General features: G+C 42.0%; 1 protein-coding gene across 5 annotated transcripts in view; it reads left to right on the plus strand.

The window, feature by feature from the left end:
* ANO1 (anoctamin 1) overlaps positions 1–13,751 on the plus strand; it is a 188,621-nt gene that overhangs the window by 94,426 nt on the left and 80,444 nt on the right. For all 5 annotated transcript variants that reach the window (XM_077322083.1, XM_077322085.1, XM_077322084.1 and 2 more), the window contains exon 7: positions 7,113–7,164. In XM_077322083.1, coding sequence (XP_077178198.1) covers positions 7,113–7,164 — 52 coding nt within the window. The remainder of the gene's footprint in view (positions 1–7,112; positions 7,165–13,751) is intronic.

The following is a 13,751-nucleotide window of genomic DNA, read 5'->3' on the forward strand; positions in this document are numbered from 1 at the left end:
ATTTGAAAAATAGGTTCAGCAGTAAAATCAGCCTTTGCTTATAATACACTCATTTTCTTTCTTCTTTAAAGTTGACTTACAGCTTTCTGATTTAAGTTCTACTACAAATATTGACCCATTCTACCAATGTAGTCACTCCCTTGAACTGTTTGACAAATTATTAAGATCTTTCACTCAATATGTGACTGTGGCTAGTAAAGAAGAAAGAATCTCTATGAAGTAATTTGACACCGAACAAATGTGCTAAGTTACTATTCCTTGTCTAAATTTGTTCAGTTTGTCTTCTGTCAGTTCCTCATTTAAAAATGGAAAATACCTCTTAAGTTCACTAGAAACAGATTGATATTTTCTAACAAATTTGGGCATATAAGAATGGGCCCTTGTGTGTGTATGTTTTAAATTTCATAGAAATAGAAAATTCAGTTTCTAGATTATACCCTTGAGTGTCTGTTGGAGCAGTGTAGAGTCCCTAGGGCAGGGGTTCCTAATGTTTTTGAGTCTGTGAGCACCTTTGGAATTCTGACACTGGATGATGGGTGCAGCCACAATATGGCTGCTGCAGGTGGATGAGCCAGCCACAGAATGGGTGCCACAGCTTACTTTCAATCATACCCTGAAGATCCTTCTGTTGTGGTGGTGGCTGCCATCAAAGCAATGTTTTTTTTCTAAAAACCTGCATAGTCAATCAAATATCCAGTGCCTAATAGCCCCACCTAGCCCGGTATAGTTGTTACAAACACTTAGCAGGCACCAAGAAAGGTGTGAATGGGTGCCATGGTTCCCATGGGCACCGCATTGAGGACCCCTGCCCTAAGGAATAGAAATATCTATTCCAAGGACACAAAGTGAGCTTCATGGCAGACCACAGTGATTCTTCATTCTATACCAGCACACTGGCAACTACATCACACGATTTTTACATTATTGTTATTAATAGTTGTAAAGAGAGGGTGCAGCACATTGCTAAATGCTCCGCACTTCTCCAAGCTATGAGAAGTTCCAGGGCAGTGCTTACCTGGATCTGGTTCCCTTTAGAAGAAAACGCATAGGAGACTTAGAGCATTTTTGTAGTAAGGTAAAGGTATCCCCTATGCAAGCACCGAGTCATGTCTGACCATTGGGGTGACGCCCTCCAGCGTTTTCATGGCAGACTCAATACGGGGTGGTTTGCCAGTGCCTTCCCCAGTCATTACCGTTTACCCCCCAGCAAGCTGGGTACTCATTCTACCGACCTCGGAAGGATGGAAGGCTGAGTCAACCTTGAGCCGGCTGCTGGGATTGAACTCCCAACCTCATGGGCAGACAGCTTCAGACAGCATTTCTGCTGCCTTACCACTCTGTGCCACAAGAGGCTCTATTTTTTGTAGTACTTATTTACAAATATTTAATAAGATCACAAGTGGAAGACAAGAGGCATGCCTACATGCTACCTCCAGAGAAATTAATCTTGTACCTCCAGGGTACATCAGCTATCTCACAGCAGTGTGTAGCTTCCTCTCCCTTTGCGTCTTACCATCTTTTCTTGAATCACAATTTCTCTTTCTGCACATGAAGACTCACTCTTGCCCCTTTCCTTCAGCTGAACTTTCTGAAAATTAAGACACATTGAAGAGATATCTGCAGTCATTAAGAAACATTTTGTCATTAGATCTGGCATGCCATATTAGATGAAGCCAAAAGCATGGACTCATTCATGGTCACCAGACTCCAAGCTCACAACTGTGTTTTAGTTAGGGGGAGGTCTTAGTAATTCTTGGGCCCTAGTTAAAAAATAGCCCTCCTATACATCTCCTTTATTCCCACCTAACTCATTTTGAATAAGAATAAATTGCCCAGTTTTCACTTAGTAAATGTCCCTTCAGAAATGTGCCAAAGGTTGTATTAGTTAGACTGATGATGTTTGCATTATTTTTCAAAAAACATTTATGACTGACATATGGTGCTAGTTAGATTGATCATGTGTGGGAATCATTTAAAAAGAAATAACCTTCAGGCAAAAATGGAATCGCTCATTTTCAAAGGGCAAATTAACATTTGGAACTAGTTATTGGAATTCTTTGCTGTCAGAAAAAAATTGAAATACAGGGGAACACTATCAGATTTTTTATTCTATGAAGTGAGTGATATAATTAATGGATTCTTTATTAGGTCATATATCACCTCCAACAGCTGTTGGGAAGCCCCCAGCACAGTGCTCTGGTCAATTGTCCAGGGTGCTCCATAGATGCTACTGATATAACCATATACTCAATACTGAAGTTTGTTGAGAACAAGATAGAGGCAACTTCATTTTAGTGTCTCTCCATCTTTTTATTGATGCAAGATACAAAGAATTGGTCCTGGAAGCCATCAATAGAAGGCGCTCAATGCTGTCTTTCCTACTTTCTCCTCCCTCTAGCAGCCATTTTCCAACCACAGGAGTTACAAGATCCAAATGGAATAATAACCATACTGGTTAAAATGCTGCAGTAGGAAGGGAAAACAGGATGGTATTGCCTCTCTGTCTACCCTATTAGCAAAAAAGAGAAGGTTAGTTGAATAGGAGGAAAGAATGAAATGGTGCTGTGAAGAGAGACAAAATGGTCATTAAAAAGAAAACCAAACAGTGAACCTGAACAAGTAAGATGAAAGACCTCGTTGTCTGTGTCTGGGTATGATTTCACTCCCTATTCTATTTCAAGGACATAACATTAATAAAAGTTTAACTTTCTTGTTAAGTGAGGTTGCTTCTAAACTCCATGCCTAAATTCAGGCCTCTTTATGCTTTGTGCCGGCTTTTTCATTTTAAAATGTTCTTTCTGAAGGCCTCGACTTTTCTCTTTATGACTAGCTATGTCTAGTTTTGTTTATGATTTATCTGTGATTTTCTTGTGGGAATGCTACTCAAAACTACTTATCCATATAAGATTAATTCTTATTAAATAATTACATTACAAATATTTCCCGGTTTAAAGTTTCTTCTTGGGGGTGTACTCCTGACCATATTTCTAAATAGTATTCTAATAAATATATAGTAAATTACCATTGAAATGCCTGCTTGCAAAGACTTACAGAAAAGCATTTTATTTTCTTTGTTTTTCTTCCACACCTGCATATTAGAAAATATTCAAATCTATAAAATATTTCTTATGCTTATTCCTTTTCAAAACATACTTCAGTGTTTATGTCCTCACATCTAGTGACAAGTTTCTTTTCTTTGAGGGTTTCTTTTGCAAAATAGAAATGTAAGAGAATATAGCAAATTTTTGTTATCTGCTTTATGGGTAATTTTTTTTAAAGTATTACTGTTGGTAGTTTGTGTCCATGGCTTGAACATACAAGCTTAATATTTATTTGTTTGTTTGTTTGTTTGTTTATTGGGCTTTTATCTCACCACTCCCACACAAGCTGGTTCATAGCGGCTCACAACATAATAAAACATAAAAACCCATAAAATATAGTATAAAGCAGATAAGAACAAAAGCGATGGTGATCACACCATCCCTCATTAGGCCCTTAATCTTCAATCATCTGTTCCCAGCTGTCACACCCAGATATAAATCTGGGGGCGATAGTAGGCCCCCTTCTGGTGGGTTCAGGTTGTACCATGCTAATTATAAACTTCTATTTTTGTATTGAAATCTCCTATTTGAAAACCAAATATAGACACAAAGCTAAATTGTGCATGACAAATTTGCACAAGGAATTTGCCACTGCACAGCCTCTCATTGATTGCTTCCAGATGATGTTTGCAGCAATCTGTGGCTGTGCAGGAGTTGGTGTAAGTTTTCATCCAGTTTGTTATGCGATAAAGGAAATTACAAAATCCTGCTTCCCCTTTCTTGTTGCGTTGCAAATTGGGGCGCAAACAGGGGCAAGCCCATCTGAAGGGAGAAATACGCTACAGTCCTACCCTTGTACCTGCCTCCCACTCCCCATTTCTGGATCTAATTTTTTTTTTAATGGCACAGTCCGCATAGCTACAGGACTGCAAAGCGATGTGCCCTCAGTTCAAATAAAATGTTCTCTTCATTGTTCACAGGAATATTGGAATTGGGCAGCAACCCAATCTAAAACACATTCCTGTTGTATTTTCTGGTGGTAGGGTATGAACGGGGAAGGAGGGGGGACATGTGATGAAGCAGCTCTTAGCTTAGCATCCTTCCTCTGTGTTTTAAATCTTCATTGTGAACACACAGGCATCGGGGTCCAATTACCATAGCCAGCCTTTCACAAATCTTTTTGTTGTTGTTATGTGCGAAGTCGTGTCCGACCCATCGCGACCCCATGGACAATGATCCTCCAGGCCTTCCTGTCCTCTACCATTCCCTGGAGTCCTTTTAAGTTTGTACCTACTGCTTCAGTGACTCCATCCATCCACCTCATTCTCTGTCGTCCCCTTCTTCTTTTGCCCTCGATCACTCCCAGCATTAGGCTCTTCTCCAGGGAGTCCTTCCTTCTCATGAGGTGGCCAAAGTATTTGAGTTTCATCTTCAGGATCTGGCCTTCTAAAGAGCAGTCAGGGCTGATCTCCTCTAGGACTGACCGGTTTGTTCGCCTTGCAGTCCAAGGGACTCGCAAGAGTCTTCTCCAGCACCAGAGTTCAAAAGCCTCAATTCTTTGACGCTCGGCCTTCCTTATGGTCCAACTTTCGCAGCCATACATTGCAACTGGGAATACCATAGCCTTGACTAAACGCACTTTTGTTGGTAGGGTGATGTCTCTGCTTTTTAGGATGCTGTTCACAAATCTACCTAAACATAAAGACTGACCATTATACAAAGAATCACAAAAAGAGATCTAAATAAATGTTTTATTGTTGTGACGTGTCCCTGTGGCAACACAGAAGTATATTTTTTTATTTAATTTCAGGACTCGGGGAGAGTCCACTGCTCTTATTGAATGTTGACTTATGGATTGTTACCTTACAACAGTGCTTCTAAAACTGTAGATTAGGATGCACAAGTAGGTAATAACTGTTACATAGGTGAGTTGGCAGGCCAGGAGGGTAGAGGAGGAGTAGGAACAGTGTTAAATCACAAATGTAGATTTGCCTCTGAATAATGTTTGTAATGGCTAATAAAATGCAGCCTGTGCAATATATTTATAAGCACAAATCATAATCTTCTATTATACAATATAATGTGATGGGTACTTCTCACAACATGCAAGCCTTCCCCCCCCCCCCCGGGCCATTCAGAGGAGCTGGCATGCTGTCAGGGAGCACCATGGGGCCTCTGATTTGCCCTAACTCAGAGGGGGTCATCCCCCACTGAACACCCATCGCAGGCTGCTCCCCTCACCTGTTCCACTCCTCCCCAGAGTCCCAGCCTCTGCATAGAGCCAGAAGCACTGCCAGCCTCTGGCATTGGGTATCTTGGTAATCCTTGGCCTCTTGGCCCCTGCACAGGGCTACGAGCACCACCAGCCTCTGCCATTGGGTCTCATGCTCTGCCTCTGTGCAGGGCTGGGAGCCCTGGTAGTCTCTGCCATGGGGTCTCCTCCTCACCATGCTCCCAGTCTTTACATGAGGCCATGAGCCCATAATCCTCCTCCCTTCTGCAGCAGCTGGTAAGAAGCCAGCCATGCGCTGTGCCCCCAGCCAGCTGTGCCCACTGCCCTCTTGGCTTGGGGGTGCGGTAGAGGTGCTGCTGGCTACTAGCCCACTTTTAAAGTGGGCTTTGCCCCCTAGTAAATATATAAACTTCTACAATGTTAACAGTTATGAGGTTCCTGTTTCTTATATTGGAAGGAACTTGCAGTTACTTTAAAAGGAGGTCCTGAAAACTACAATAAGTATAGAAGTGGTTCTTGAAAAGTACAATAATTTTAGCAGTGGGTCCTAATTCAAAAAGTTTGGCTTGTAATGTGTCTGGTTTGTAATACATCTCTGTGCACACCAGCGTATTAAAAGTATGAACAGGGTTGTTTTTTTTTAGTATTATCAATTCTAGTAAGAAGAATGATAACACACCATCTAGCTCTAAGTACTAGTCTTCAGAATGGATGGATGCTGCAGGCCCAATCAGGATTTTTAAATCACCTGCATTGATGTTAATGGCAGCATCCTTGTGTAGAACCCAAAGACACCATCACATCTAGTTCTGCCCTCAGTAGAAAAGGCCTGATAGTCTCCTGCTAGAAAGAATTCTATCATATATGATACTTCTTGGTACCAACCATTCTCATTTTATATACTGACAGCAACCAAAGTAATGAACCACTTAGGCATCAGAGTAAAAGCAGCATAGCATCGGTACAGGAGCACTAGACATTGTCAACAAAGCTACTATTTCCGTTGTTTTGAAAATGGAAGAAAAGTTGGTTCTTATATGCCACTTTTCCTGAAAGAGTCGCAAAGTGGCCTACAATTCCCTTCACTTTCCTCTCCCCACAACAGACACCCTGTGAGGTAGGTGAGGCTGAGAGAGCCCTGATATTACTGCTCAGTTAGAACAGCTTTATCAGTGCTGTGACAAGCCCAAGGTCACCCAACTGGTTGCATGTTGGAGAGTGTGGAATCAAACCTGGCTCGCCAGATTAGAAGTCTGCACTCCTAACCACTACACCATGCTGAATACTGAATAAAATGCTGAATATTTTACACAGGCTTGGTTCCAATGTTTTGTTACAATTCTTCAAATGAGGGAGATGGAAAAGAAAAAAAATACTTCAGTGGAATTTCTTTTCAGGGTCCCCTCAAATTTTTCCATGGAAAATTGAGAGGAGATGGGGGGAGGGAAAGGAAGAAATCTGGATTTTATCCAATTTTTTTCTTTTTTTCCCCTTTGTGCCCTCACAACTTAATAATGGGCAAGTTCCCAGTCACTTTTTGGAGAATTACAGGTGTAAGGTCTGTTCCAAGTAGGCATTTGTGAATCAATCTTGCAGTGCTGTGTAAATCTGATTTCTAGTGGAATTGGTGAAGGATAGTTCACACAGACATCACAATCAAATGTTTATTTATTTATTAGCTCTTGCCTTTTATTCCCATACTCTGACCTTCATAGAGAATGGTGGTGTTGTAATAGTAACACTCAAAAGCTTAAATGTACTGATGGTTTTGTTTATATTATACACAGTGCAAATGTTATTCTTCAGTAGAAGTGCTTAAGAAACTTTTTTCCCTACAGGTTTACGAAATACTGAAAAGAACTACCTGCACCAAAGCCAAATACAGCATGGGTAAGGACATTTATTTAGGTTTCAGATCAGCATCATATATCTCATTATGAAACTAATTCCCATGTAGCTCAAAACACAGAGGGACTGGGGCCAGGTACAGATAGGGATATTATTCTACAGCAAGAGTACACAACCTGGTGCTTCTGGGAGCCATGGCGCCCACTGACACATTTTCTGGCACCTGTCAAGTGTTTTTAAAAATTGGGTAGGGCCAAGTGGGGCTTTTGCCAAGCAAGGCTTCTGAGTAGAAATTTGAAGATATGATTGGCTGCAGCTGTCACCATAGTACAAGGATCTTTATCATGTGACTGAAGGTAAGCTATGGCAGCCATTTTGTGGCTGGCTTTGCCTCTTGCAGCAGCTATTATGTGGCAACCATTTTGTGATTGTGCTTACTGGCCTGTGTCAGAATTCCAAAGCTACCCACATAACTGTTTTCATCAGACAGCTATGCATGTGCACATATTGACACAAAGACTGATTACCACCCTCCAAATAATGATAGATGGATTCAGCTATGTGATGTCACTTCCAGAAAAAAACAAGGCTTTCTGCAATATAAATATTTCTGTAATTGAATGTTAAAGAAAAACCTGTTGCAGAAAAGAACCAGAAGTGCATGTTTTAAGATAGATAATAAATTGTACTTAGTATACAAAAAGCTTCAGACTGTGGTATTTATGTCAATACTATGCAAACCTCTATGAACTCTAAGAAATGTAACACAGGAATGGTGGCCTAGGATCACTGTTGGAGCAGTCCACAAACACATAGTTTCTTTAAATGAAAGAAAGTCTTCTGAGCCAGAAAAATTTCATCCAAGGTACTAAAAGAACTTGCAGATGTAATCTCTGAACCTCTGTGCATTATTGTTGACACTTCTTGGAGAACAGGCGAGGTGCCAGATTATTGGAGGCAAGCAAATGTTGTCCCCCATCATCAGGAAAGGGAAAAAGGAGGATCAGGGTAACTATCAACCCATCAGCTTAGCATCTATAGCTGGCAAAATTTTGGAACAAATATTCAAGTACTCGGTCCTTGAGCAGCTGGAACTGAGAGCTGTGATTTCTAAGACTCAGCATGGATTATGCAAGAACGAGTCATGTCAGACCAACCTTATTTCTTGCTTTGAGAAAGTGACTACCTTGCTGGATCAGGGGAATTCAGTGGACATAGTTTATCTGGATTTCAGTAAAGCTTTTGATAAGGTTCTACATGATATTCTTGTTGACAACTTGGTAAAATATGGTACGGATCCTAATTCTGTTAGTTGGATCAATAACAGGTTGCCAGATCATACCCAAAGGGTACTTGTTAATGGTTCAGCATCCTCTTGGAAAAGAGTGACAAGTGGAGTACCCCAGGGATCTGTCCTGGGGCCTGTGTTGTTCAACATGTTTATAAATGATTTGGATGAGGGGATACTTATTAAATTTGCAGACTATACTAAACTGGGAGTGGTAGCAAACACAACCAAAGACAGAAACAGCATACAGAATTCTCTTGATAGGCTCGAGAAGTGGGCTAAACTGAATAAAATGAAGCTCAATAGGGACAAATGTAAAGTTCTGCTTTTAGGTAGGAAAAAACCAAATACACCAATATAAGATGGGGGGGGGATTTCTCTTGCAAGTTTTTGTTGTTGTTAGGTGCGAAGTCATGTCTGACCCATCGCAACCCATGGACAATGATCCTCCAGACCTTCCTGTCCTTCCATCTCATATGGTGGCCAAAGTATTTCAGTTTCATCTTCAGGATCTGCCCTTCTAAAGAGCTGTCAGGGCTTCTAAGAAGCAGTCTTCTCCAGCACCAGAGTTCAAAAGCCTCAATTCTTTGACACTCGGCCTTCCTTATGGTCCAACTTTCACAGCCATACATTGCAGCTGGGAAGACCATAGCCTTGACTAGATGCACTTTTGTTATCAGGGTGATGTCTCTGCTTTTTAGGATGCTGTCTAGATTTGCCATACCTTTCCTCCCCAGGAGAAAGCATCTTTTAATTTCTTTGCTGCAGTCCCCATCTGCAGTGATCTTGGAACCCAGGAAAATAAAATGTATCACCACCTCCATTTCTTCCCCATCTATTTGCCACGAATTGAGAGGGTCGGATGCCATGATCTTCATTTTCTTGATATTGAGTTTCAAGCCAACTTTTGCAATCTCCTCCTTCACCCGTATCAAAAGGCTTTTTAGTTCCTCTTTGCTTTCTGCCATTTTTTTTCTGCCATTAGAGTGGTATCATCTGCATATCTGAGGTTGTTGATATTTCTCCCTGCAATCTTGATCCCAATTTGTAACTCATCTAACCCCGCCTTTCTCATGATGTGCTCCACATACAAGTTAAATAGGCAAGGTGACAGTATACAGCCTTGCCTAACTCCTTTCTCACTTTTGAACCAATCAGTGATTCCATGCCCAGTTCTCACTATTGCTTCTTGACCTGCATATAGGTTTCTCAAGAGACAGATAAGATGCTCTGGTATTCCCATCTCTTTAAGAACTTGCCACAAGTTAGCATAGTCAATGAAGCAGAAGTAGATGTTCTTCTGGATGTCTGGCTCCAGGTCAGGTTATCAGGGATGTTAAGTTTGCTTTTGTATAGTTCTTCGGTATAATTTTGCCACCTTTTTAAATCTCTTCTGCTTCTGTTAGTTCCCTACCATTTTGAGTCCTTTATGATACCCATCTTTGCATGAAACGTTCTCTTCATATCTCCAGTGTTTTTGACAAGATCTCTGTTCCTCCCTATTCTATTGTTTTCTTCTATTTGTTTGCACTGTTCATTTAAGAAAGCATTCTTATCTCTTCTAGCTAATCTCTGGAATTCAGCATGTCCAAAAAGAATCTAGGAGTCTTAGTAGACCATACATGAACATGAGTCAGCAGTGTGACTCAGTGGCTAAAAAGGCAAATGGGATTTTGGGCTGTATCAAATGGAGTATCGTGTCCAGATCACGGGAGGTGATGGTACTGCTGTACTCTGCTCTGGTTCGGCCTCACTTGGAGTACTGTGTTCAGTTTTGGGCACCCCAGTTGAAGAGGGAGACAAACAGCATGTCCAGAGGAGGGCAGCAAAGATTATGAGGGGTTTAGAGACCAAGATGCATGAAGAAAGGTTGGGGGAGCTTGGTCTGTTTAGCCTGGAGAGGAGACGACTGAGAGGGGATCTGATAAGCATCTTCAAGTATTTAAAAGGCTGTCATATAGAGCAGTGGTCCCCAACCTTTTTATCACCGGGGACCACTCAATGCCGGGGACCACTCACCGGGGACCACTCAATGCCTTTTACTGAGGCCCGGTGGGGGGGGGGTAGTTTACTCCTCTACTCTCAACCACTGCCCTAACGCTCTCTGATCGCTATGGTAATGTTTAAACATCCCTTCAAAATAAGATACTAACACGCCACAACAATGAACATAAGGAACGTTTTATTTTCATGGAAATTTTAACTCATGACAATGACAAATCAATAGGAACCCTGAGCTTGTTTCTCTGCAACGAGATAGTCCCATCTGGGAGCGATGGGAGACAATGACACCCGAAGTGTGTTGTAAAGGGCCGGGAAGTATGAAGTAAAGGGCCGGGGGGGGGGGAGAAGGCATCCTTTGGGGCCCACCTCCAATTAGTCGAAGGACCACATGTGGTCCGCGGCCCAAAGGTTGGGGATCGCTAATATGGAGAATGGAGCAGAGTTGTTCGCTCTTGCTCCAGAGGGGTGGACCAGAACCAATGGGATGAAATTAATTCAAAAGAAATTATGTCTAAACATCAGGAAGAAGTTCCTGACAGAGCAGTTACTCAGTGGAACAGGCTTCCTCGGGAGGTGGTGGGTTCTCCATCTTTGGAAATTTTTAAACAGAGGCTGGATAGCCATCTGACATAGAGGCTGATTCTGTGAAGATTCAAGGGGGTGGCAGGTTACAGTGGATGAGCGATAGGGTTGTGATTGTCCTGCATAGTGGCAGGGGGTTGGACTAGATGACCCATGAGGTACCTTCCAACTCTATTATTCTATGATTCTATGAATTACATAGTAGTAACGTTGGAAAACTAAAATTTTGAAAAATCAAGTTCCATGATATTTTTCTGTCTACAGGGTTTCAAGTATTTCAGAATGTGTTTCTGATTCCTATCTAGGTTACATCTAAGGGGTGGTGATGTCCTTAATGAAAGGCTTCCTGATTGTTTGTGTGTGTGTTTTTAAGAGAACCACCTTTCCACTACTGTTAGGAAGTCTGGAAGTGGCCATAGTTTCTCTTACAGTACCAAGTTGCCAAAGTGGCACACAGCCATGATGTCTGGATTTTCTCTAGCAATTGCCAAGTCTATTTTCAAGATATAGCTTTATAGTTGTAGTTGCAAACTTTTAGTCTTACCAAACTGCTTATTGAGTTGGTTGCTATCTGCAAGTGGTTTTCATGTTATTTATAGTGTACGGCAGTGGTCCCCAACCTTTTTATCACTGGGGACCGGTCAATGCTTGACTATTTTACTGAGGCCCAGGGGGGGTAGTCTTTTGCTGAGGGACGTCGCCACCACCTCCTGAGCCCCTGCTCCACTTGCTTTCTCGCTGGCGCCCCTGAATTCCCGCCGCCCACTGGCGGGCGCTCCCAGCAGCAGCTGCGCAGTGCCATGCCAAGGGGGAGCCCCAGCAATGGTGGCCGCTGGAGAACACCAAAGGTGAGCCGGCGGCAGAGTGGCAGAGCAGCCCCCGAGGCAGCAGCCGGGGAGGAGAATGAGGAGGAGCCGCGGCCCGGTACCGACTGATCCACGGACCAGGACCAGTCCCTGAACCGGAGGTTGGGGACAGCTGGTGTATAGCATTGCTGCACTGATACTTCTTTTTATATAGGATGGTCCAGTCTCTTAAGGCATTGATGGTATGATATGTAGCATTTATATTATGAGGCATTTATTAACTAGGCCTATATAAGGTAATTGTGTGCCAGCAACATTTAATCAATGAAACTATTATTTTTATGACCAATTAATGACTTACACCATCTTCAAAATTATTAATGACATACCTAGTAAATTACCTTAACTTGGGTGAGTGGGTTACATTGAAGAAATTGGAAGGACAATAGCTGTGCTAGTCCAGTGTGACAAGCAGCACTTTGAAAATCAGGTTCCAAGTGCTGAAGTAACATCAGCAGTAAGTGAAAGGTTAAAAATCTTCACTCAGTAGAGAGAGTCAGAGGGACAGGCTGCTCTGAGCACTCTGACTGGCCAGCAACAGCTGAGATAGAATTGCTATTCTAGCTGTGTCCTGAGAGAGATGCTGTCTGTTCTGGTTCTGATTCGGATTTGGATGCTGGTTCAGAGAGCAGTCTGAAGTTTTCTACTGACAGCTACTCCACTCAGTGTCTGGACAAGCAGGGCAGATATTTGGCAGTGGGAATTTGAGCAGTGAAGTGTTAACTCCCAATTGAGACCAAATTAGAAGGAGAATTATTCTAAGGAAAGAAGATTTAGTTAGAAAGGGGAAATCAGGAGTGGGTATTTCTTCATATTCGTGTATATGAGGAAGTGCAGACTTCTTAGTAGGCAGTGGGATACTAGTACTTCTAGGAAGGGAGAAAGTGGTGGTATTAGAAATAGTGCCCATTTCTAGGAGCCAGGGATGTTCACTAGAACTCAATTTTTCCCCAAAAAAACATGTGTTTGGGTGGTACAGTCATGAAACCTCGCAGTTTAAAAGAAACTTCAACCACTATGAATAAGCCTATGAATATCTCAAAGGCTCGTAACTAAGAGCTTCTAGCTAAGAAAATTCTGACTTATATGTAAAAACTTGATTCCTCATTCCAGCTACTCTATTCCTTTGTAAAGTCTTTTGTTTGTAGTTTAAAATTCCTCAATGCCATTTCTGATAAAGGGTTATATAAAAAGGGGTTCTGCATCTTCCCCAAAGGTTACAAGATTGAGTAAAGCCAAAAAGATCTAACAGTCATGGATAATGAGCTTCGTTTTTATAACTAAGGAACTGTGCTAAAAGACTAGCTTGTATGAGGGAACATTTTTATTTTGAAAGCGAAATTTACCTCAAAGTGGAGAAGTGTGCAGAGATAACCATCATAGCCACCAATCCATCTGTCTTTCTCCCTGATACTTGGCAGTGGAGAGGTTGACAAACCTGGATTCACTCCCCCACCCATCCACCTGACTGGCGGATGGGGGGGGGTATGGTATCTTCTCTTTCTCACCTCCCTGCAGCACAACCTCCTCTTCCATGATGGTGGCTTTTGCTGGTCCTCCTGGCTTACCATTCACAAGATAAAAGGCAGAGTAGCATTAGGATGTGTGCAGTTGCCTGATTCCTCATCCCATCCCCAAGTCCCACAAGTGTACATTACTCAATTTGCATGACTTCTTCCTCTGTTTTAAGGTGTTATAACCTGCCCACCAATCATGTTAATAAAGTATTGATATTTTTCTGCATTCATGGTGAGTCCTTTCTTTCCACAGATGTGAACTGGTTTATTATTAGATATAGTGATACCAGGGTAGGGTAGAGATATTCTTATATGGTATGTGATCTAAATTATTAAGTAGAGAGCCAGTGTAATATACTAGTAGAACATCAT

Source organism: Paroedura picta, chromosome 2 (genome assembly GCF_049243985.1).
Source record: "Paroedura picta isolate Pp20150507F chromosome 2, Ppicta_v3.0, whole genome shotgun sequence".
Lineage (NCBI taxonomy): Eukaryota > Metazoa > Chordata > Lepidosauria > Squamata > Gekkonidae > Paroedura > Paroedura picta.